The sequence below is a fragment of the Meles meles genome, chromosome 7 (assembly GCF_922984935.1).
Source record: "Meles meles chromosome 7, mMelMel3.1 paternal haplotype, whole genome shotgun sequence".
Taxonomy (NCBI): Eukaryota; Metazoa; Chordata; class Mammalia; order Carnivora; family Mustelidae; genus Meles; species Meles meles.
The window spans coordinates 107,886,536-107,910,263 of NC_060072.1; the positions used below are offsets into that span (position 1 = coordinate 107,886,536).

The following is a 23,728-nucleotide window of genomic DNA, read 5'->3' on the forward strand; positions in this document are numbered from 1 at the left end:
TCCTGGGATCATGACCCCAGCAAAAAGCAGACACTTAACCATCTGAGCCACCCAGGTGCCCAAGAATCACGTTTTAAATCTGTAGGTTTTAACATTTTTTTTTTTTAATGTGTGGAGCTATGGAAAAGCCCAAAAGGATATATGACAAAGTGTTTCTTTTTCCTTTTCCCTGGGTAGATTCTTTTTTTTTTCTCTCCCTAGAAGAGTCTCCCCATTTCTTAGAGCTCTTTATCCCGGTAAGTTCAATAGTACACCCTTGAGGTCTTAGCTTAGACTCTGTAGGGGGGCGGCGGGAAAGCAGACACCCTAGCCTAGCTAAGCATGCTCTCATTGAACGCTGTACTTTCCACACTACCTACAAACCATACTGCACTTCTTTATTTATCAATTTACTTATTTTTAGTTTTTCGTTTTGCCCCGGACTCTAAGCTCCGTGAGGGCCTGGATGCAGATGGGTCTAGCGTTCCAGAGCCTACCACGGTGTCTGGGAAATAACTGTCGCTTATTGCGCCTTACTGCATGCCAAATACTGTGGTTGGTATTTTAAATGATCTCACTACACCCTGAGGTAGATGCTATTATTCCCTCCTTTCTGAAGATAAGGAAATTGAAAAATAGTCAAGTTTGTCCCAAAAGCCATTGGCCCCGCTGGAATTAATTCCCAGGCCTGACTCTTGGCCACTACACTCACTATACAGTGATCAATAAACACCGGACGAAATACAGCCAGCCACGGCTTGAGGATCCATTGCAAGGGGGCGTTACGGTGGGGACAGAGCACTGGAGAGGTACAGTGGAGGAGAAGCCCTTTAAACTCCCTTACAATCAAGATACCTACAAGCCCCGCCCACTATGACCCGCCCACCAGCCCGAAAGGGAGCGGCTGGGGCGGGACGAGCTTCCGGGGGCGGGGCGGGGCCACCGCTGGTTGGCCAGCTTCGGGCGGAAGTCGGGAGGGTCGGTGGTCTGAAGACGCTGGCTTGTGACAGGGCGGGGTAGAAGGAAGGCCTACATAAAGGTTGCCTCTCCATCCCTTCGCTCCCGGGGACCCTCGGAAAAAACCCAACACCCCGACCCCGCGGCTAGCCCCTTCCCCCAGGCTCTCTCCGCTCGATTTCGCCACCGTTATGTGGGAAGCGAATCCGGTGAGTAGCCGGGCGGGACGGGGCGGACCCAATGGGCGGGGTTGAGGAGAGAGGGGCGGGAGGGGGTTCCCGGGAACTGCTCCCCCTCGCCCGCTTCAGGCTGGGTGTTGAGTTCCGGGGCCTCGAAGATCCTGGCCCTTGCGGCTTCTGTAGTCTCTGGCTTTTGAGCGGTGGAGATGGCTCCGTGGGTTCTCCAACGCATTATCGCTTTCTGTTACAGTTATTTATTTGACTTGCTGTGGTTTCTCCGCCTCGGACCCCCGCCCCCATTCACCGTCTTTTTAAACTTTGTGTTTTGCTTCCTCATCGGTGTTCCGGGGCTTGGGACCGGTTCCTCTGCCCGCGCCCCGGGAGTACCTGGCGGTCCCATCCACCTAAAGCGAGGGGATTCGCCCCCCGTGTCTCGAGTGGGCCTAAGAGGAGCCATCCGTGCTCCTTTTCCCTTCTTGGGGGACGGTCGTTTCACACTTGGGGGGAGCGAGTGTGTGTTCTAAGCCTCTAGAGGGTGAAGTTCTTGGATTTTTTTTTTTTCCCCAGTGGACGGAACTGATGACCTGGAACTTTTCAACTGCAAGTCTTGTCTCCCTCCTCCTTGTTTGACTCCCGTGTTGGCATTGTGTCTGCCTGTATTTTGTCTGCTTTGTTTTTATACGCTTCTTCAGTGTGCAGCTCTCGAAAGAGTGGAATCCGTTTGCCCAGACTATTCCATTCATCTCTTGTTAGAGTTGAAATCGCCTAGTAACATGGCAGAGGTACACCTTAGGAGCTGACTTGGGAAACGGCGGAATCCCGTTTCAGCGAAGTGGTTGGACTGAATGTGGGAAGCCACCCCGTGTGCCGAGATCACTGCCCAGATTCACTTACAACCCGGTTTTCATACTCGCAGTACTCTTTTGCTGTAATCAGTACTTGTTTTTTCCCCCCCCCATTTCTGGACTCTGTTTCCAGATGAGTTGGAGTGTTTATCAGTTCATTCTGTTATGTTTTTCAGTTTTTACCCAGTGGAAACTAGTCTCTTGGTCTGCACTCGTTGCTTGCTCGTTGTGGTCGCATCCTAGTCCTTCCTGTAACTGGTCCCCCTCTAAGATCTTTTTTCTTTTTGGTTCATACATATAACCCTGCAATATCAGGCCGCATCACAGGAAAGTAATCGCTGGTATTTGATTTTAGCAGAAATAGTGTGGAATTAAATGAGAATGTGTTCTCTGCTTTGGTATTTACTTTTGCTGTCTGTCATCAACAATCTTCATTTTCTATCGTACATGTCCATGTGTGTGCGAGCGCGCGAGCATTGGCCCGTGTGTCTTCCAATTTAACACTCCCTTTTGTCTTGGTTTTCGCCATAACAAATTTTTTAGTTGCCTAACTATGTCTTGCTCAAAGTCGCATGTTTCAAATTCTTCACTATATTGTAAGCTCCCTGTGGGCAGGGATTTTTGTCCATTTTGTTTATTTTGGTACCTTATTTTGGCACTTCGTAGGCACTCAGTATATATTCGTTGCACTAGCAAAAGGGACTGGATTAGTACTAGAGGGAGTCTTTTGCTGCTGCTGTTCATTATCCCTCCTCCATCACATAGACATTAGCAGTCGCTGTTGGATCATTTGTATGTTGGTAGGATTATAAAGACATTAGTGAATGTCTTATAAATTTGGTTTGTTATATAGCATTATCTCATTTCTTTGTGAGGAATGCTGTTTCCTCTGACGTCACCCTAACGATTTTGCTGGATTTCACTAGAGCACACTGACCTTTGTTAATAGACGAACCTTCTACATATAATCCCACATTCTTCTTTCGACCCTGTTGTGCCACCCTACTATGTCTTAGTGCGACTGTGCTTTCTTTCTTTTTTTTTTTTTTAAAGATTTTATCTATCTGACAGAGATCACAAGTAGGCAGAGAGGCAGGCAGAGAGAGAGAGAGAGGAGGAAGCAGGCTTCTTGCCAAGCAGAGAGCCCAACGCGGGGCTCGATCCCAGGACCCTGGGATCATGACCTGAGCGAAAGGCAGAGGCTTTAACCCACTGAGCCACCCAGGCGCCCCACGACTGTGCTTTCTTACTGATACTGGTTTCCGTCAAATATGCTTACTGCTATTAATTCCATCAAAAGGGGCAGTTTAGTTTTTAAAAATACAGTCAACATTTTGTGTGTCTGTTTCTCTAGTAATCTGTTAGCTTATATTAATAGAAGCGGCATCTGGACAGTTTGTCCAGCTGTGCTCATGGAATGAGAATTTTAATGTTACTGTAAGCCAAACATATTGGGAATTAAAAACAAAACAAAACTACAATGTATCCTAAAGATAAATGCAGATGACTTTTGCATTACCCATCAACTGAAATTACTATTTGCCATTTCTTACCCCCTGTATATTTCTGATAGCGTCTATGGCCTTAATGTACTACCCATGAGCTGCAGATAGACCTCCTATTCGAATATATCTTCTGTATGATACTGTATTCTCACAAGTGGCTTTGAGAAAATGTTACACTGATGCTGGCCATGGTAATTCTCAGAATTACCTTCCAAGTGAAAAGTCTCCATGACATGGTTTGAATGTGGAAAATGAGCACTGATCTTGCAACATATCCTTGGGGGAAAAACCTAAAACAGGATAACCAAGGAGTTATAAACTTTGTCTCAGTACAAAATTTTATTTTATCTTTCCACACAGTAATGAGGTCAGTGATATCTACTCAAGCTTTTCACTGACCAGGCAGCTTGAGGTAAATAAAGCATAATGTCCCTGCCAAGGCAGATCTGATTGACAGAAGCAGCAGGCACACTCAGTTCTGATATGAGCTCTTGGCAGTTTGCCATCCACCTGGGGGAGGTAGCCCTTGACTAATGTCCCCAGCTTAGAAAAGTGCCAAAGTCTGGAGAAAGGAATAGAAGGGGTGTGAAAGTCATCAGAGCAGTGATAACTGCTTTGACTGTATGTACCAGTGCCTTTATCCTGCCTCTCTCTGCCCTCTTGTGTCATCATCTTATTCTTCTTTGCTGCGATTGGAGTAAATAATAACTATTACGTATGAGGGAGTTTCAGTTTCCTTTTCTTGCACTGATGAAGGAAACTGAAAAAATGACGAACATCTGTAAGATTACAAGCCCATGTATTACAGTATTAAGACCTTACTTCCAGTGATGAACTCTTCCATACTTCCTTGCCACATGTGAACTCATATTATTAAAAGAATCTGAGGAGTTAGCTGAGGGAGGGGAGAACGATTTTCTGTGGATCTCGCAGGTGAGTACGCAGCATAATTACATGAGTGCCTGTGTCCCGTTGTACTGCCTGCTGTTGCTGGGTGACAGCGGTGATAATGTGTGTGTACTGCTGCAGTGCTTTGCCTGCTGAGCCATCTTTGCTTTGTGATGTTTATATTCACAGCTGCTTCCAGACTCACTTGGCACTATGATTCTTAGCTCTCCTTTTTCTGTCAAGCTTCTTGAAAGAATAGTCTTACACTTTTTGTATTCTTATTCATACCTCTATCCTCCAGCCCCACCTCTGCCCCAACACCTTTACTTGCTAGGAGGTCAACGAGAACTTTCAAATCAACACATCGGTAGTGACTTTCATGCCTCCAGCCTCTTCTTTCTGCAACATGAATGAACTCGAAGGGTTCCTCAGGACCTTCCCCCCCCCCCCCCCCCCCCCCGCCCCGGGACTGTACTGCTTTGGATTTCTTCTTTTTTTGATTTATCTTTGAATCATAATCTTAATTGCACTAATTTCTATCTCTGAAATATTCTATTGTTAACCTTTGTTTTTTCTCAGACTTTTTTTTTTTTTTTTTTTGGTGAGCTCCAAGGCTTCAGGTATTACTGTAGTGAATATGCCTGCCACATGTATCTTTCCAGTCCTATTCCTGAGCCCACTGATGGGCACCTCTACTGGTTGTCTCTCTGACAGTTCACAGTTGGCATGTCAAAACTGCACTACCAGAGAAACCAGTCACTGATTCATTTTTCCCACTCAACAAGTATTTACTAAGTATCTATCACATAAAACATTCTAGACACTAGAGAGGGGCATTACAAATATGGATCAAGTCAGAGTCTGCCCCTTTAGGGGCCTTGCAGCATAGTTGGGGGAGTGGAAGCGATACCAGAGGATCTTGGGGGACTAGGAAGGTTTACTAACCTAAGTTACATTTGAGCTAGGTCTCGGAGTTATAGAAGTGGTCCTTAGGGAATGGCAAAGGAGCAAAATGACCACAGACCCCAAAGGTGAAAGAGGATGGCAAGTACAGTTTGGATGAAGGAACGAAATGGAAAAGGGCATATCTGATGAATCTCAAATGTCAGTATGGGCATTTTCAGAGAATGAGGATGGAGGACTTTTGGGTGATGGTAACTAAGATCTGTGTAATATCTCTTCTGAGTCAGACAGCATCCTTTAGGCTTGGGGGAGAGTGGAGATAGAATTTGTTCCTGGAAATGAAAGTTCTACAGCAGGCATAGTGTCTATGAAGCTGTGTTCTTAGATCCACGTATGGTCATGGGTTCTTATCCTGATACCTGTGTCTTGGCATTCTTTCTAATCATTCCAGTAGTGGATTGAGTTCAGCTTGTGAGTAGTGTGATGTGCCACTGTTTGGTGGCTGAGGCAGCAGTCAACAAAGCATGCCCACACTGAGGTTATCTGATACCTGTGTGAGGTAGGAATTAATAAATTATTATCCTCCCTTTTTCAAGGAGGATGCTAAATAAAAGGTTGGTGACCTTTTCGAATAAGGAGGGAACCGGGTTTTAAATCTAGAACTTTTGGGCTCCAGAGCACATACTCTGTCCAGTCTGACTTAGGATATTAGGACTTAAGTGGGTAGAGAAGGGCCTGTGGGGAAAGACACAGGGAGTCAGAGGAAAAGAAGGATGCTTGAGCTGCAGAAAATCACGACTTTTTTGTGACACCAGCTCCCATGTTTTTAGAACTTTTTTCTAGTGGTGCGGTGCACAAGTAGCAGTAGGGAAATGATGTGGCCTCCCTGGGATGGGCAGGGGAGATGCAGCCTAAGGCCAAGGCAACGAGTCTAATGGTTTCTGGAGTTTTAGAGTTTGTGATACAGGCCGGAGGCAGACTTTTATAATGGGTTTGAAGGATGGAGTGAGTGAAATGCTGATTATGATCCTCCTAGTCTAAAATACGCAGAGTATTGAGGTCTGTGGCTTATACAACTCACCTTCTAAGAGTTGGATCTGCTTTTGAGATAATATCTGATAGCACCAGTCTATTTATTTAGCACTTACCATAAGCGGGTCAGTTCTAAGCCTCAGCGTTTACAGTGGTGAATGAAACAGACCAGCTCCCAGCCCTTGGGTGCTGCAGTCTAGTGCAGGGAGTCAGACATTAAGCCAGTAATTACACAAATAATATTTTACTGCACTTGCAGCAAAACCTCTGAAAGAAAAAGAGAACAATGACAATGTGTAATAGGGGGAGTTAATATTAGACGGGGATATCAGGTGTGTCCACTCTCTGAATTCAAGCCTCTTTTACAGCCATCTGAAGAACTGAGCAAGAGTTAGCCAGATAAAGGTTGGATGGGAGGCGAGGAGGGCTATTTAGACAGCAGAAACAGCATGAGTAGAGACCCCGAGGCAGAAGGGAGCTTGGTGTTTGAGGCAGAGAGAAGCCACGTGTGGCTGGAACCCAGGGAACTGGGAGAGGAGGCCAGGAGGTAGGCAGGAACTAGCTGAGCATGGCTCTGTCACACATGTTTAGGATTTTGAACTTCATCCGCACAAGTGTGGGAAGCCATTGGAAGATTTTATATAGGAAGGGGAAGGAACATATCTGTGTTTTTTAAAAAAGACCATTCTGGCTGCTGCGCAGAAAATGAGTTATATATTAGGAAATGTGGAATAATGGCCTCTGGAATAATGGCCTCCCAAAGATACCCACATTGTAAGCCCCAGATACTGTGACTATGTTAGGTTACATAGCAAAGGAGGATTAAGATCGCTAATCAGGGCGCCTGGGTGGCTCAGTGGGTTGAAGCCTCTGCCTTCGGCTCAGGTCATGATCCCAGGGTCCTGGGATCGAGCCCCGCATCGGGCTTTCTGCTCCGCAGGGAGCCTGCTTCCTCCTCTCTCTCTGCCTGCTTCTCTGCCTACTTGTGATCTCTGTCTGTCACATAAATAAATAAAATATTTAAAAAAAAAAAGATCACTAATCAGCTGATGTTGTGATTGGGAGATTGATTACTTTGGATTTTCTAGGTGGGTCCAGTGTAATCACAAGTATCTTTAAAAGCGGAAGAAGGGGACAAAAGAAGCGAGTCAGAGAAAGATGTTGTTATGGAAGAATAGTCAGCAGTGCTGGCTTTGGAGATTAAGTGAGAGGGCCACAAGGCAAGAAATGTGGGTAGCTTTTAAAACCTGGAAAGGCCAACAAAACACTCCCCCTTACAGCATCCAGAAGGGAATCAAGCCCATGGTGATTTTAGCCTAGTGAGTTCCATGTCAGACTCCAACAGAGGGGTAAGATAATACATTTGTGGCATTTTAAGCCTCTAAGTTTGTGGTAATTTGTTCAGCAGCGATCGAAAACTAAAACAGAGGGCCATCGGAAAGGCTGTTGTAAGACCACTTAGGGAGCTGCACTGTAGTGCCTAAAGATGAAGGTGATCTGGACTAAATCGGTGTTGGCAGGGAGAGAAACTCCGAGGTGGATGAGTTCAGGCAGCACTTTGGATGAAGGGTGCTAGGTTTCTGGCATGGGCTGCTGGGAGGAATGAAATATTTTCACTGAGATGGGGAGATTGGGAAAGGGGCATATATGACCGAGATCAAGATTTGGCTTTGGGCCTGCTATAGGTTTAATGGGCCTATGAAGCATTCAAGCAATAAAGTCAATGAGGCAATTGAGTAGGTAGGTCTGGAGACTGGGCTAGAAGTGGCAGCTTTGGCCTTAGTCTGTGTGGATGGCTTTTAAAATCATGCAGTAAATGAGACCCCTAGGACGGTGTGTTTCTCAGACTTTTCAGCACCCATGCAGATCACCAATCTTAAACAAGAAAGTTGTATTTAAAAAATTAATGTTTTCATTATTGAAAAAGATATTTTTGCAGCCTCATACAAAGTATGTATTTAACTTGTTGACAGAGCTTGAGCTGTAGGTTAGATCCAGACACTAATTTTTTTTTTAAAAGATTACATATTTATTTAACAGAGAGAGAGAGAGAGAGAGAGCGTGCACATGCACAAGCAGGGGGAGCAGCAGGCAGAAGAAGAGGGAGAAGCAGGCTCCCCACTAAGCAAGGAGCTTGATGTGGGGCTCAATCCCAAGACCCTGGGATCATGACCTGAGCTGAAGGCAGATGCTTAACCCACTGAACCACCCAGGCATCCCTGATTTTTTTTTCCCCTGTATTTCTACTAAGTTAGGAAATTCCATGTTATAATTATAGATTGTCAAGATTTGCAACTAGTGTTTGCTGGCTCTGTCAGATGTTTTAGAATGCCAAGATCAAACACATATTGAGAAAGTATGAGAAGATTTCTCCCTGAAGACTATTCCTAGCATTCAATCAGTTGCCAAATTGACACACTTAAAAGATTAAGTAACTGTAGGAGCAAATGTTTCAACCAGCCTGAACATTTGGAAGATAGGAGCAAATGTATTCTTAGTCATTCTTTGATTACTTCAGTCTCTGGAAAGTATCTGTTCATGTTTTGTTGTAACATTTGGATGGGTTCTTTATATATCGACAATAATAAAATCAGTCTCACTCTCTGATGAGTGAAGAAAGCCATCAGATTCTGGGAAGGAATCACGCCCTAGCAATCGAACCATTTGTAGCATAGTTTCGTGACTGAAAAATCTGGTTGTCTTGTTCTCCTCCTCATTAAAAATTGGGAATTTTGGCTTTGAAATAGTAGATTTAGGTTATTTCAGATGCTAAGTATATTTTAGCTATATACTTAAGCAGGCCTCTGGAAATCAAGAATGGCTATTAGTGTTACCAGCATCATAAAGAAATATTTTTATCCAATCTTTCCTTTTGGAAACTCTTGTCAGCACTTTTTTTCCTTGATACTCAAGTAGACGACGGGTGATTTTGCAAACACTGCCATTTCTTTCCACACATTTGAGAGCACATACTGAGTTGTTGAGATTTGCTGATACTTAATTTTCATTATTTCCTTCAACATTCAGTTATAATCAGGAGACATACTGTTTACTTGTAATTGTTCCAGGTGTTTAAAACACCTTTTGATGATACAGCAACACCTTTTCTTGCTGTTTGTTTGTGTAGCTTGTGGTCTGTCAGTTTTGAGTTTTTCCAGCCCATGTCACAGCTCACAGAAGTATCATCATCTAAATGAAAACTCTTCCCTTGTGCTGTGAGTTTTCACTGATACGCAGAACAAAAATTTGTTGAGTACTTCTGCCTCATTACAGAGTATATATGCTATGAAAACTGATTTATGTTTCTCCACAAGTAGTTTGTTAAATTTTGAAACAAAGTAAATGCTGAAACACTCATGTGATAATTTTCTCATAATGTGCCATTAATAGTATGACTTCCAGTTGAGTCATTTAATAAAGAAATTTTGTCAGTAGCTTGCTTTTTTTTTTCCCACAATTAAGTTGGGCATTAAATTTGGACTGACAGTTTCTCAGCGGTATCAAGATCTTTACCTGTTTTAGCTGAGGAATGCCTCTTTAGTTAATAATCAACAAAGTGATTGATTTGAGGCTTTGTTTGAAAATGATGTGAAAAGTTTTCTTGGTTTTACACCGCCATATTTGCTGAACACTAGCTGATGTGAACTGATCAACACAGACTGAACATGATGACATAGTGAGTTGGTAACTTTAAAGAAATTAAAGTTTTCATAAAAATCATTATTTCTCTTACATTTCAACTTTATAAGATGTATCTGAACAAATTTCTTTAATTTCTCCTTGAAAATACCTGTGAGCTCTGTGTCATAATTCTTGAGGACCATGTTTCAAAGACTCCGAAAAAGACAAGAAAAGGGGCAAGGAACAAGCCCACAGAACTGAAAAGTTACAGACTGCATAGACATTAAGATACAAAGGAGATCAAGAACTTGTGGCCAAAAATCCAAGACAATCTAGAGAGTATCATTTCATGGAAATCAAGAAACGAGTAGTATAGGACAGAGGGTAAACTGTGGAATGTTACTGAGCAGTCAAGTAAGATGAGGACTGATAAAAGAGCATAGGGTTTAGCAACATGGAAGCTCTTCGGAAGTCCTAGCAAGTGCTGTTTCTTGTTTGTTTGCTTGTTTTTGATGGTCGTGGAAGATATTGGGTCAGAAGCTAGAAAAAGTAAGTTAGGGTGAGTGTTAGAGTGAATGGGAAGGAAAATTGTGTATATAGACAGAGAGTTATAGTTAATCCACCAACAGATAAAATGGAATCCTAAAAATATTTGATCCTAAAAGAAGATTGAAAAAGATGAAAAGGGTAACAAAGAACAGATGTAACAAAAGCAAATAAGAAGATGATAAACTTAAACCTAACCATATCAATAATCATACCAAAGTAAATGCTGCAGACATGTCATTGGAACGCAGATTGTCAGATTAGAGTAAAAAGTATGACCAGATTCTAAGTTGTCGACAAGAAACACACTTTGAATATAAAGACACACGTAGGATAAAACTAAATGGAAGGGGAGCTGTGGTACTGACACCAGTCAAGAGAAAGCTTGAGTGGTATATTAGATTTCAGAAATAATGATATTATCATGGATAAAGAATGTCATTTCCTATGATAAAGAGTTCAGTTAATCAGTAACAATCCTTAACATTTATATACATGATTATAATAGAGCTTCAAAATACATGAAGTAAAACTAATGGAACTGTAAGGGGAAATAGACAAATCCCATTATGGTTGGAGATATTTTTTTTAATATTTTATTTATTTATTTGACACAGAGATCTCAAGTAGGCAGAGAGGCAGGCAGAGAGAGAGGGGGAAGCAGGCTCCCTGCCAAGCAGAAAGCCCGATGTGGGGCCCGATCCCAGGACCCTGAGATCATGACCTGAGCCAAAGGCAGAGGCTTAACACACTGAGCCACCCAGGTGCCCCTATGGTTGGGATTTTAATACTCCTCTCTAAATAATTGCTAGAATAAGTAGGTACACATGAGCAAGGATACAGAGGACTCAAACAATACTATCAACCAACTTGACCTAATTCACATTTATAGAACATTACAATTAACAACAGGTGAATACACTTTTTTCCCCCAACTACATGGGGGACATTTCACGTGATAGACCATATTCTAGGCTGTAAAACAAGTCTTAGTACATTTAAGATTTTTATTTATTTATTTATTTATTTGACAGAGAGAGATCACAAGTAGACAGGCAGGCAGAGAGAGAGGGCAGCAGGCTCTCTGCTGAGCAGAGAGCCCAATGCGGGACTCGATCCTAGGACCCCATGACCTGAGCCGAAGGCAGCGGCTTAACCCACTGAGCCACCCAGGTGCCCGTCTTAGTACATTTAAAAGAATTCAAGTCATGTACAGTATGTTATCTGATCAAAATGGGATTAAATTAGAATTCAGTAAAAGAAAGACCTGTAAAAAAACTGCAAGCATTTGGTAAGCAAGTACCACTTTAACCCATTAGTCGAAGAGATAGAAAATGTGAAGACAATGTATCAAATTTGTGGTATCTGCTATAACAGTACTTAGGGGGAAATTTAGGGCTACTTTGATCCCTATATTGGAAATGAAATGTCACAAATTAGTGACTATAGTTTTCCTCCTTAAGAAACTAGAAAAAGAAGAGCAAATTAAATTCAAGCAGGGGCAAGGAAATAAAATTTAAAGTGGAAATCACTGAAATGAAAACCAAAAAAACTGATGAAAGCAGAATCTGTTTTTGGAACATCCATAGGATTGATAAACCTCTAACCAGACAGATCAGGAGAAAAAGAATACAAATAATATTGACAATTAGAGAAGTAATATGACTACAGATATTAAAGGGTAATAAGAGAATGTTATAAACAATTTAATGTCAGTCAGTACCACCACTTAGATGAAATGGGCATGTTCTAAGACACAGACTACCAAAGTCCCTCAAGAAGAAATAACATGAATAATCCCAACTCTGTTGAGTTTTCATATATGGAAAAGGGTTATCCACAAAGAAAACTCCAGGTGTAGATGATTTCCCTGTAAATTCTAACAAATATTTAAGGAAGAAACAATATTAGTTCTGCACAAGCTTTCAGAAAATTGAAGAGAAGTTTATACTTCACAACTCATACTATGAAGCCATCATTACCCTGATACCAAAACCAGTCAAAAGACATTACAAGAAACAATAGACCAATATTCCTTTCCTAATGAACATAGATACCCACATTTTTTAAAAAAGATTTTATTCATTTATTTGACAGAGATCACAAGTAGGCAGAGAGGCAGGCAGGGAGAGAGGGGGAAGCATGCTCCGCACTAAGCAGAGAGCCCAATGCAGGGCTTGATCCCAGGACCCTGAGATCATGACCTGAGCTGAAGGCAGAAGTTTAACCCACTGAGCCTCCCAGGCACATAGATACACACATTTTAAGCAAAACTTTAGCAAGTTGAGTCTAACATATAAGAAGGTTAATTTATAAGTACAAGATGATGTTTGGTAACATCATAGATGTTACTACATCATAGATGTTACCACATCTATAGATACACATATTTTATCATAGATAAAATAGATGTACACATTTTAAGCAAATTTTTACATAGATACACACATTTTAAGCAAAATTTTAGCAAATTGAGTCTAACATATAAGAAGGTTAATTCATAATTACCAGATGATGTTTATCCTAAAAATGCAAGGTTGGTTTAATATTTGAACAGCAATCAATGTAATTCACCATATAAACAAACTAAAATGAAAAACCCTATGATCGTTTCAATGTATGCAGGAAAGCATTTGACAAAATTTAGTATCCCTGATAAAAACTCTCAGCAACCTAGGAATAGAAGGGAACTTGCTCAACCTGATATGCAGAAAAATAACAAATTCAGTAGACCTAGGGTACTCAAATCATGTACATTCTCAAGAAAGGCCTTTTTCAATGGCTGTCCTTTCCCTAGCTCCAGAGAACTGAGCTCTTAGAATAGTTCGTCTAATGAATGTATCTGTATGCCTGGGATCTTGAGCTATGCTATACCAGTTTACCCAGATAATTTACACTGGCAGTGTGATTTATGGTTAACACCTGCTTTCTCTCTGGAGGTCTGGAATTCAGCAGCTGAGGTCAGTCATATAGGGTGACTGTCATATACTTAAATGACTAACTCCTAGTGAAAATCCTGGACACCTAGGCTCAGGTGAGCATCCCTGCTTGGCAACATTTTGAACTGATCACATATGGTTGCTAGGAGAATTGTTTCCTGTGGAAATGCTTGGAAGCTTATACATGGTTTCCTCTGGATGTTACTCTATGCGCTTTTTCCCCTTGACTTATTTCATTGTGTATATTTTTACTATAATAAACTGTAACCGTGAGTAGAACAATTTCTGAGTCCTGTGAGTCTTTCTCCTTTGAGCCCGAGGGTGATTGTGTGGACCCCTGACAGAAGGGGCATCTACAAAATACCTATATCTAATATCAAACTTGAGAGTGAAAGACTGAATACTTTCTCACTAAGATCAGCAGCAAATGATGCCCATTCTTTATTTGACATTGTACTTCAGATGATAATCAGTGCACTAAGGCAAGAAAAAGAAGGCATGAAAAAGAAATAACGGGCATCTATGTGCTAGAAGTGAGTCTATATTTATCTATACATAAAATGCCTACTTAGAAAATCCGATGGAGTGTCCAAAAATCTAGAACATACAAGAGAGTTTAGTCAGGTTGTCAAGTACAGGATACATGTACAAAAAAAATAATGTATCTCTAAATACAAGCAACATTCAATCAGAAATTGAAATTTAAATGCAGTTCCATTTACAATAATATCAGAAATATGGACTACTTGGGCATGGATCTTACATAAATGACGTGCAAGATCTATTATACATTGAAAACTATAAAACATTACTGAAAAATGTTAAGACCTAAATAAGTCAGGAGATATACCTCATTTATGGGTTGGAATACTCAATATCGTTGAGATGGCAATGATCTAGATCACCATGCCATCCCAATTAAAATTGAAAGGACCAAATAGCCAAGCAGCTCTGAAAAAGAACAAATTTGGAGCACTAACACTACCTGATTTAAAGATTCAGTGTGAAACTACAGTCATCAAAACAGTGTAGAATTGGCAGCAAGATAGAGAAAATGATTATCAGAACAGAACAAATCCAGGAATAGACCCACAAACATATAGGTAACTAATTTATTTATTTATTTTTTTAAATGAATGAAAGTAAGTTTTAGTGGAGAAAGGACAGTTACCCAATGAGTTCAGAGGTTGTTTAAACCCTTTGTGCCAGTGAGGCTTCCATCCTATGATGATCCATCTATGTGCAGTTTAGGAAATGTTGCCAAGTCTGTCCCATGCCCTGCTCTGATCATTCTTTTGTGGATACAACCTGGTGCTTGTACACAGCCTTCCTGACTTTCATGGTTCATTGTAATTCCAGGAGGGCTTTCCTTGGTTATTCCTGGTTCTCTGTATTAAATTTCTGTATTCTCTACCATTTGGCTTGTATTAGGGCTTTGGGCTTCTTAGTTGTTTTTCCTTGAGATTTCCATTTTTTTTTTTTCCCAATAGTGTTCTTAGGTATGAGGTTCTCTACTTTCTGTTCCAAATAAAGTCAGTCCCTTCAGACAGAGATGTGGAGCTCTTTGTCCTTATGGTAAGCCTTTTCCCTCAGTAGAATCCTTGTACTGCTGCACCTGAGGTTTGGGGTGGGAGCTGACTTTTCCCACAGTGATACCTGGATTTTGGATAGAAGGGGTATTGGCATCCCTGATCTCCTTGAATTCCTCCTCTTAGCATGGAACCTCTATCTTATGAGCAAACTAGGTTGATAGCAATCAGGACTCAGAATTCTTAACCTACTGGGCCTGGAGTAGAATTTCCACCAAATGAACTGGGACCGGGTGGAGGAGCCACGAGGTCAGTCTCCACTGTTGCCTGCTCAGAATAGACCTATACCTCTAGGCTGAAGAAGATGAGAAACACTAGCAACCTGCCCCTTCCAGGATGAAACTAGCCCAGGACTAGGAGATGGAGGGAAAGGGAGCCCCTGTCTACACATGACTGAGATAGATCTTCTGTAACATAGCATTGGTGAAATGGGGGTAATGGACTATATCTTAGTCAAATGCCACAGACTCTTGCCTCTTCTGGGATTTAGTAGATTTTCTTGATTAAATGTTTGTCTATTTGCTGTATGCCCTTAGGACAATTTATAGAGACTATATATATATATATACATATATATATATATATTTTTTTAATGATGATTGATGATGATTTTGATGATGTTTTTTAAAATAATGTTCACCAATTAGAATGTGGTTTTGGTGGGGAGAAGGTCCATTGAGCTCCTTACTCTTTTATTCCAAAAGTTCCTCCCTGTTTTTAATATATTAATAGCAGGCTTTGGATAACTTATCAGAAAGCTTTTAACCAGTCTGGAAGGTGACATTATTTTTCTTGTGTACACTGGGGTTTTGACTTTAAACTCATTTTCCACATAGCCTTTCTATTTGATGATCCAGGTTGGCTGTTCCCAGGCCCCATAAATACTGTCTTTGGAATAGGCTGCATTATAGATGGATTCCACCAGTGTACCACTGCACTTGAAAATTTACAAAATGCCTTTTCACTTTATACTACCTTTTTTCTTCATAACCTGGTGTGCAGGAAGTATCAGTTCTGCCAATTAAAAGCTGAAAATTGGCATGGTGGCTATACTAATTAAGTTAGCATGTATTAACTATCTACTCTATGATAGACAACTTGTGCACATTCCTTTTATTGCCTATGAATGTGTTCTAATCTAGATCCATTGCATTTTAAAGTTACTAATTTAAACTTGACTTACTCTTTGAGCCTTATTATACAGAATAGCTCTTCCTTTGGAGGGGAAGCTCAGTATAGAAAACCATAAGACTTAGTCTTATGAACTAAGTCTTTGGAAGGAGCCATAGTATATATGAAGCAAAACAACCAAAGTAAGCTTTGGCAACAAGAGAGAAGGTGCAACTGTCTGTATATGAAAATGAGGCCATGGGGGTTGGCAGTTTAATGAAGAAGTGACACTCAAGAATCCTTGGGTATTTCTTTAATCTTCTTTCTACTGCTGACTCTATGATTCTGTTTTTTGTTTTGTTTCAAGTTTTTTAAAAAATTCTAGTTAGTTAACATATAGTGTAATATTAGTTTCAGGAGTAAAATTTAGTGATTCATCACTTACATCTAATACCCAGTGCTCATTGCAACAAGTGCCCTCCTTAATACCCATCATCCATTTAGCCCATCCCCCTACCTACCTCCCCTTCAGCAACCCTCAGTTTGTTCTCTATAGTTAAGAGTCTGCTCTATGGTTTGCCTCTCTCTTTTTCCCCTATGTTCATCTGTTTTGTTTCTTAAATTCCACATCTGAGTGAAATTACATGGTATTTGTCTTTCTCTGACTGAAATATTTTGCTTAGCATAGTTCACTCTACCTCCATCCTCATCATTGCACATGACAAGATTTTATTCTTTTTATGGATGAATAATATTCCATTGTGCATATCATATATGTGTGTGTGTGTGTGTGTGTGTGTGTGTATTATTTTTAACTTTTTAAGGAACCTCCATACTGTTCTTCAGAGTGGCTGTACCTGTTTGCATTCCCACCAACAGTGTGAGAGGTTTCCCCTTTCTTCACATCCTCACCAACGTCTGGTGTTTCCTGTCTTGTTAATTTTAGCCATCCTGACATTCATGGTTTTGATTTGTACTTCCCTGATGATGAGTGATGTGGAGCATCTTTTCATGTGTCTATTAGCCATCTGAATGTCTTTGGAAAAATGTCTGTTCATGTCTTCTGCCATTTCTTAACCAGATTATTTGTTTTTTGGGGTGTTGAGTTTGATAACTTCTTTATAGAGTTTGGGTACTAACCCTTTATCAGGTATTATCTTTTCCCATTCCATAGGTTGCCTTTTAGTTTTATTGGTTGTGTCTTTTGCTGTGCAGAAGATGTTTACCTTGATGAAGTCCCAATGGTTCATTTTTTCTTTTGTTTCCCTTGCCTCTGAGAACATGTCTAGTTGAATTTATTTGTGTATATTGTGTAAGAAGGTGGTCCACTTTCATTCTTCTGCATGTGACTTTCAAGTTTTCCAAAATCATTTGTTGAAGAGACTTTGTATTTTTTTCCATTAGATATTATTCTTTCTTGCTTTGTCAAAGATTAGTTGACCATAGAGTTGAAGGTCTGTTTCTGGGTGTTCTATCCTGTTCCATTGATCTGTGTGTCTGTTTCTGTGCCAGTACCATACTATCTTTGATGACTACAGTTTTGTAATATAACTTGAAGTCCAGAATTGTAATGCCTCCAGCTTTGCTTTTTCTTTCTCAGGATAGCTATGGCTATGTGGAGTCTTTGTGGTTCCATGCAAGTTTTATAATTGTTTGTTCTGACTCTGTGAAAACTACTGGTGGTATTTTGATAGGGATTGCATTAAATGTGTAGATTGCTTTGAGTAGTATAAATATTTTAGCACTCTATTTGTTCTTCCCGTCCATGAGCATGGAATGTTCTTCCATTTCTTTGTGTTATCTTCAATGCCTTTTATAAGCATTCTATTGTTTTCACAGTACAGTTCTTTCACCCCTTTGGTTTGATTTATTCCTAGGTATCTTATGGTATTTGGTGCAGTAAATGTGATTAATTCCTTGATTCCTTTTTCTGCTGCTTCATTATTGATGTATAAAAATATAACAGATTTCATTGATTTTGTGTCCTGAAACTTTACTGAATTCGTGTATCAGTTCTGGCAACTTTTTGTTGGGGTCCTTTGGGTTTTCTACATACAGTATCATGTCATCTGTGAATAGTGAAAATTTGACTTCTTCCTTGCTGATTTGGATGCCTTTTATTTCTTTTTGTTGTCTGATTGCTGAGGCTAGGACTTCTAGTACCATGTTAAGCTAACAGTGTTGAGAGTGAACATCCCTGTCTTATTTCTGACCATAGAGAAAAAGTTCTCAGTTTTTCCCCATTGATGATATTAACTGTGGGTCTTTCATGTATGGCCTTTATGATATCAAAGTATGTTCCCTCTATCCCTGCTTTGTTGAGGGTTTTTATCGAGAACGGATGCTGTACTTTGTCAGATGCTTTATCTGCATCTATTGAAAGGATCATAATGTTCCTATCGTTTATGTTATTAATGTGGTGTATCACATTGACTGATTTGTGGATATTGAACCATACTTGCAGCCCAGGAATAAATCCTACTTCATTATGGTGAATAATTCTTTTAATATACTGTTGGATTTGATTTGCTAGTATTGTATTGAGAAATTTATATCCACGGTCATCAAGGACATTGGCCTGTAATTCTCTTTTTTTAGTTCCATTCCAAAACCCTATGTCTTCATCTGGTTTTGGAATCAAGGTAATGCTGGCCTCATAGACTGAGTTTGGAAGTTTCCCTTCCATTTCTGTTTTTTGGAACAGTTTGAGAAGTATAGGTATTAACTCAAGTGTTTGGTAGAATTCCCCTGAGAGCCATCTGGCCCTAGACTTTTCTTTCTTGGGAACTTTTTGATTAATGATTCAATATCTTTGCTAGTTATTGGTTTGTTCAAATTTTCTATTCCTTTCTGTTTCAGTTTTGGTAGTTTGTAAGTTTCTAGGAATTTATCCATTTCTTCCAGATTGCCAAGTGTGTTTTTTTTTCATAATATTCTCTTATTATCATTTACATTCTGTGGTGTTGGTTGTGATCTCTCTTCTCATTCATTATTTTATTTATTTGGGTCCTTCCTCTTTTCCTTTTGATAAGTCTGGCTAGGAGTATATAAATTTCATTGATTCTTTCAAAGAACAAGCTTCTTGTCTCATTGATCTATACTGCTGTTTTTTTGTTTGTTTCTATATTGTTTATTTCTTCTCTAGTCTTTATTATATCCCTTCTTCTGGCTTTAAGTTTTATATGCTGCTCCTTTTCTAGCTCCTTTGAGTATAAGGTTATGTTGTGTATTTGATACTTTTCCTGCTTCTTGAGAAAGGCCTGTATTCCTATGTACTTTACCCTTATGACCACTTTTGCCACATCCCAAAGGTTTTGGACTGTTGTGTTTTCATTTTCACTTGTTTCCAGGTATTTTTAAATTTCTTCTTTAATTTCCTGGTTGACCCACTCATTCTTTAGTAGCATGTTGTTTAACTTCCATGTATTTGTGGTCTTTCCAAATTTTTTCTTATGGTTGATTTCAAGTTTCATAGCATTGTGGTCAGAAAATAATCATGGTATGACCTCAATCTTTTTTTCTTTTTTTTTTTTTTGGATTGTATTTATTTGACACAGAGAGAGAGATCACAAGTAGGCAGAGAGGCAGGCAGAGAAAGAGGGGGGAAGCAGGCACCCTGCTGAGCAGAAAGCCCGATGCGGGGCTCGATCCCAGGACCCTGAGATCATGACCTGAGCTGAAGGCAGAGGCTTAACCCACTGAGCCACCTAGGTGCCCTGATCTCAATCTTTTTGTACTTGTTAAGGCCTGATTTGTGACCCGTATGTGATCTGTTCTGGAGAGTATCCCATGTGCACTTGAAAAGAATATGTATGCTGCTGCTTTAGGATGGAATGAAGTCCATCTGGTCCAGTGTGTCATTCGAAACCATTGTTTCCTTATTGATTTTCTGCTTAGATGATCTGTCCACTGTTGTAAGTGGGGTGTTAAAGTCCCCTGTTATTATTATATTATTACTAATGAGTTCCTTTATGTTTGTTACTGTTATATGTATTGGGGGGGTTCCCAATTTGTGGACATAAATGTTTATTATTGTTAGATTTTCTTGTTGGATGAACCCCTTTGTTATGATATAGTGCCCTTCTTCATCTCTTGTTACAGTCTTTGTTTTAAAATCTAGTTTGTCTTAAATAAGAATGGCTACTCTGGCTTTCTTTTGATGTGCATTAGCATGATAAATGGTTTGCCATCCCTCACTTTCAATCTACAGGTGTCTTTAGGTCTAAAATGAGTCTCTTGTAGGCAGCATATAGTTTGGTCTTGTTTTTTTATCCATTCCAAAACCCTATGTCTTTTTTTTAAGATTATATTGGGGTACTTGGCTGGGTCAGTGGGTTAAAGCCTCTGCCTTCAGCTTAGGTCAGTCCCCTCTCTGCTTAGCAGGGAACCTGCTTCCCCCGTCTCTCTCTGCCTGCCTCTCTGCCTACTTGTGACCTCTGTCTGTCAAATAAATAAATAAATAATATTTTTAAAAATTTTTATTTATTTATTTGACACAGAGAAAGAGATGGTGAGAGAGGGAACACAAGCATAGGGAGTGGGAGAGGGAGAAACAGGCCTCCCACTGAGCTGGGAGCCCCATGTGGGGCTTGATCCCAGAACCCTGGAATCTTGACTTGAGCCGAAGGCAGATGCTTAACGACTGAGCTACCCAGATGCCCCACCCTATGTCTTTTTATTGAAGCAGTCCATTTACTTTCAGAGTGATTATTGAAAGTTATGAATTTAGTACCATTGTGTTACCTGTAAAGTTGTTGTTTCTGGTGATGTTCTCTGTTTCTTTCTAGTCTGTTGCTTTTGGTCCCCAGCCTCCCCCCCCCACCCCACCTCAAAGAGTGCCCTTTAATATTTCTTGCAGGACTGGTTTAGTGGTCACAGATTCCTTTAGTTTTTGTTTGTCTGAGAAACTCCATCTCTCCTTCTTTTCTGAATGACAGCCTTGCTGGATAGAGTATTCTTAGCTGCATATTTTTCCCATTCAGCATGTTGAATATGTCATGCTACTCTTTTATGTCCTGCCAAGTGTGGAGAGGTCTGTACCTAACTTCATTTGTTTACCCTTGTAAGTTAGAGATTTCTTTTCTCTTGATGGTTTTAGGATTTTTTTCCTTATTTCTATATTTTGCAAGTTTTACAGTATGTCTTGGTGTTGACCTGTTGTTGATTTTGATGGGAATTCTCTGTGCCTCCTGGATTTATATTCCATCCCCCCCTCCCCCAGATTAGGGAAGTTTTTGGCTATAATTTGCTCAAATAAAACTTCTGCCCCCTTTTCTCTCTCTTTTTCTATGAGTCCTGTGATACAAATGTTACTATGCTTTATAGAATCAGGGGCGCCTGGGTGGCTCAGTGGGTTAAGCCTCTGCCTTCGGAATCATTGAATTCCCTAAGTCTACATTTGTGATCCAATATTTATCTTTCCCTCTTCTTTTCAGCTTCATTATTTTCCATAATTTTATCTTCTATATCACTTATTCATTCCTCTGCTTCTTCCATCCTTGTGGCTATTATATCCAGTCAGTTTCTCATCTCAGTTGTAGTATTTTTTTTTTTAATTTTGGCCTAACTAGTTTTTAGGTCTTTTATCTGTGCAGTAAGGGACTCCCTGGTGTCTTCTGTGCTTTTCTCAAGCCCAGCTTGTATCCGTATGATTGTTGCTTTAAATTCTGGATCAGGCATTTTACTTATATCTGTTTCAATTAGATCACTGACCGTGACTGGCCATGTTCTTTCTTTTGAGATGAATTCCTCCATCTTGGCATTTTGTCTAGGTCTCTGTCTTCTTCTGTGTGTCAGGAAAGCCTGTTATGTTTCCTGTTCCTGAGAGTAATAGCTTTATGGAGAAGAAATCGAATAGCGTCCAGGGCCTGGTGCTTCAGGGAGTGTCTGGTGTGTGCTGCGTGCACTCTGCTGCTGTATTTTGGCAGTTCTATCCTTCAGGCCAGTTGTCTGCAGAGGCTCTCCTTGCCTGCAGTGGGCAGTGTTTGGACCTTGTCGGTGTGTGACAAGTTTTAACTAGGCATGCTCCGGTCTGCTCGTTAAAAGAGGCCAGACCCTATTTCTTCCAGAGCTGGAGCTTTACAATGCTCAGTGGTCAGGAGACTTGGTGGCTGTGGGAGTTTCTGCTGGTCTTCCTGGGGAGGGGCCCACTGCTTTGGCTTGCAAGCACACTTGCCCTAGTAAAGAAGCACCTGCAGGTGCAGGGGAGCAGGGCTTGGTGTAGACAGTTTAGGCTGTCACTTTTGGTGCTGTGCTGCTTACCAAGGTTAGTTTATGCTTAGGGGTGGGGAGGGGAAATTGTGCCAGTCCTCACCCTTGCCCCGGGAGAGGGGAATTTGTGCCTGCAGCTGTCTGGAAAGCCCTCTCAGAAGAGCCTGCAGTCTCTCCTCCTGTGTCCCAGGTGTCCCTCACATCCCTGCCTTCACCCTGTTGTGTCCGGTCAATCTGCCCACATGGCTACACAGTGCACCTGTCTGTATCTCAGGGACGCCAGCTGAGTTTTAAAACTCCAAGCTTTAGGGATCCGGTGTGACACAGACCTATGTTGGTCCTCTGGGGGAGGGTCTTGCCATACTGTCGCTGGTGCTGGTTTGTCCCAGAAGGGCAGTTGCATGAAGGCTCAGGAGCTTGGAGTGTAGAGTAAAGTGCAGCAAAAAGCCAGGGTCCAGATTAGCTGCCCTCAGCAGGTGTCTGTGCCCCTACGCTAATGAACAGGACAGTGCAATGGTGCCTGCCAGCTCTTTTGTCCCCTGCAGGACAATGTCACTTCTGCCAGATTCACTCCCAAGAAGGGGGAACCATCTCTTCCAGTGCATCCCAGGGGATCCTCAGATCATGTTTGGTCTCAAGCCTCTACCCTCCTCCACAGGAGTACTGCAGTAGCTGCTGGGTTCCATGCTGTCCATGGCGAGGACTTCTAAACCTCCAGTCTTTGGGCCCTGCTAGTTGTAAACACTCAAAATAATCAGCTCTCTCATTTTCCCAGTCAGTGGTTTTGGGGAAGTGTTTTCCTTGTGGAGTTCCCTGTGTGCTCTCTCTCTCTCACTTCTCTTTATGACTAGGGCTCTCTCCCCACTGTAGCACCCATGATCTGTTTCTCCCGCAGATTATGTCTCCACATTTCTTACCCTCCACAGTGTGTCCTCTTCTCTCCCTGTAGTATGCAGTTTGTTCTGTCAGTTCTCAGATTGATTTCTTGGGTGTCCAGAATGATTTGATATTTATCTAGCTGTGTTCAAGGGAGGAGGCAAACCTAGGGTCCTTCTACTACTCTGCCATTTTTAACTCACTGGCTGACTCTATGATTGTAGATGAAATCATTGCATTTTTTCTGCTTCATTTTCCCCCTAACTTTAATTGGAGGATAGTGACTTCTCCTGCATATTGGGCTATGGAAGACAAAAAGTTTTATAGAATTTGAAGTGTTTTAGAAATGTTCTATATGGGGCACCTTTCTATAGTACTATATGGTACTACTATATAGTACTACTATATTTCTCCAAAATAGTGATAAATATGAGTCTGTCCTAGGTCCAACCCAAAGCTATTTATGACAGGAAGTTCTGGAAGGACTTTGGTAAAACACTTATATTTGTAACCTGGCTTAAATTGTGGTCTTAGGGACAGTGTGACATA

General features: G+C 40.9%; 1 protein-coding gene across 5 annotated transcripts in view; it reads left to right on the forward strand.

Annotated features, from left to right (window-relative positions):
• The first annotated feature begins 956 nt into the window (after window positions 1-956).
• The window catches only part of PARP11 (poly(ADP-ribose) polymerase family member 11), a 41,953-nt gene continuing 19,181 nt past the window's right edge, over window positions 957-23,728 (forward strand). For 3 of the 5 annotated variants that reach the window (XM_046013871.1, XM_046013873.1, XM_046013870.1), the window contains exon 1: window positions 957-1,145. Coding sequence is in view for 1 of the 5 variants with exons in the window: in XM_046013870.1 (XP_045869826.1) it covers window positions 1,128-1,145 (18 nt within the window). In the remaining 4 variants the exon portion in view is untranslated. Of the gene's footprint in view, window positions 1,146-4,231; window positions 4,399-23,728 lie in introns of those variants that run through there. The other 2 variants (XM_046013872.1, XM_046013874.1) reach the window with 1 other exon arrangement.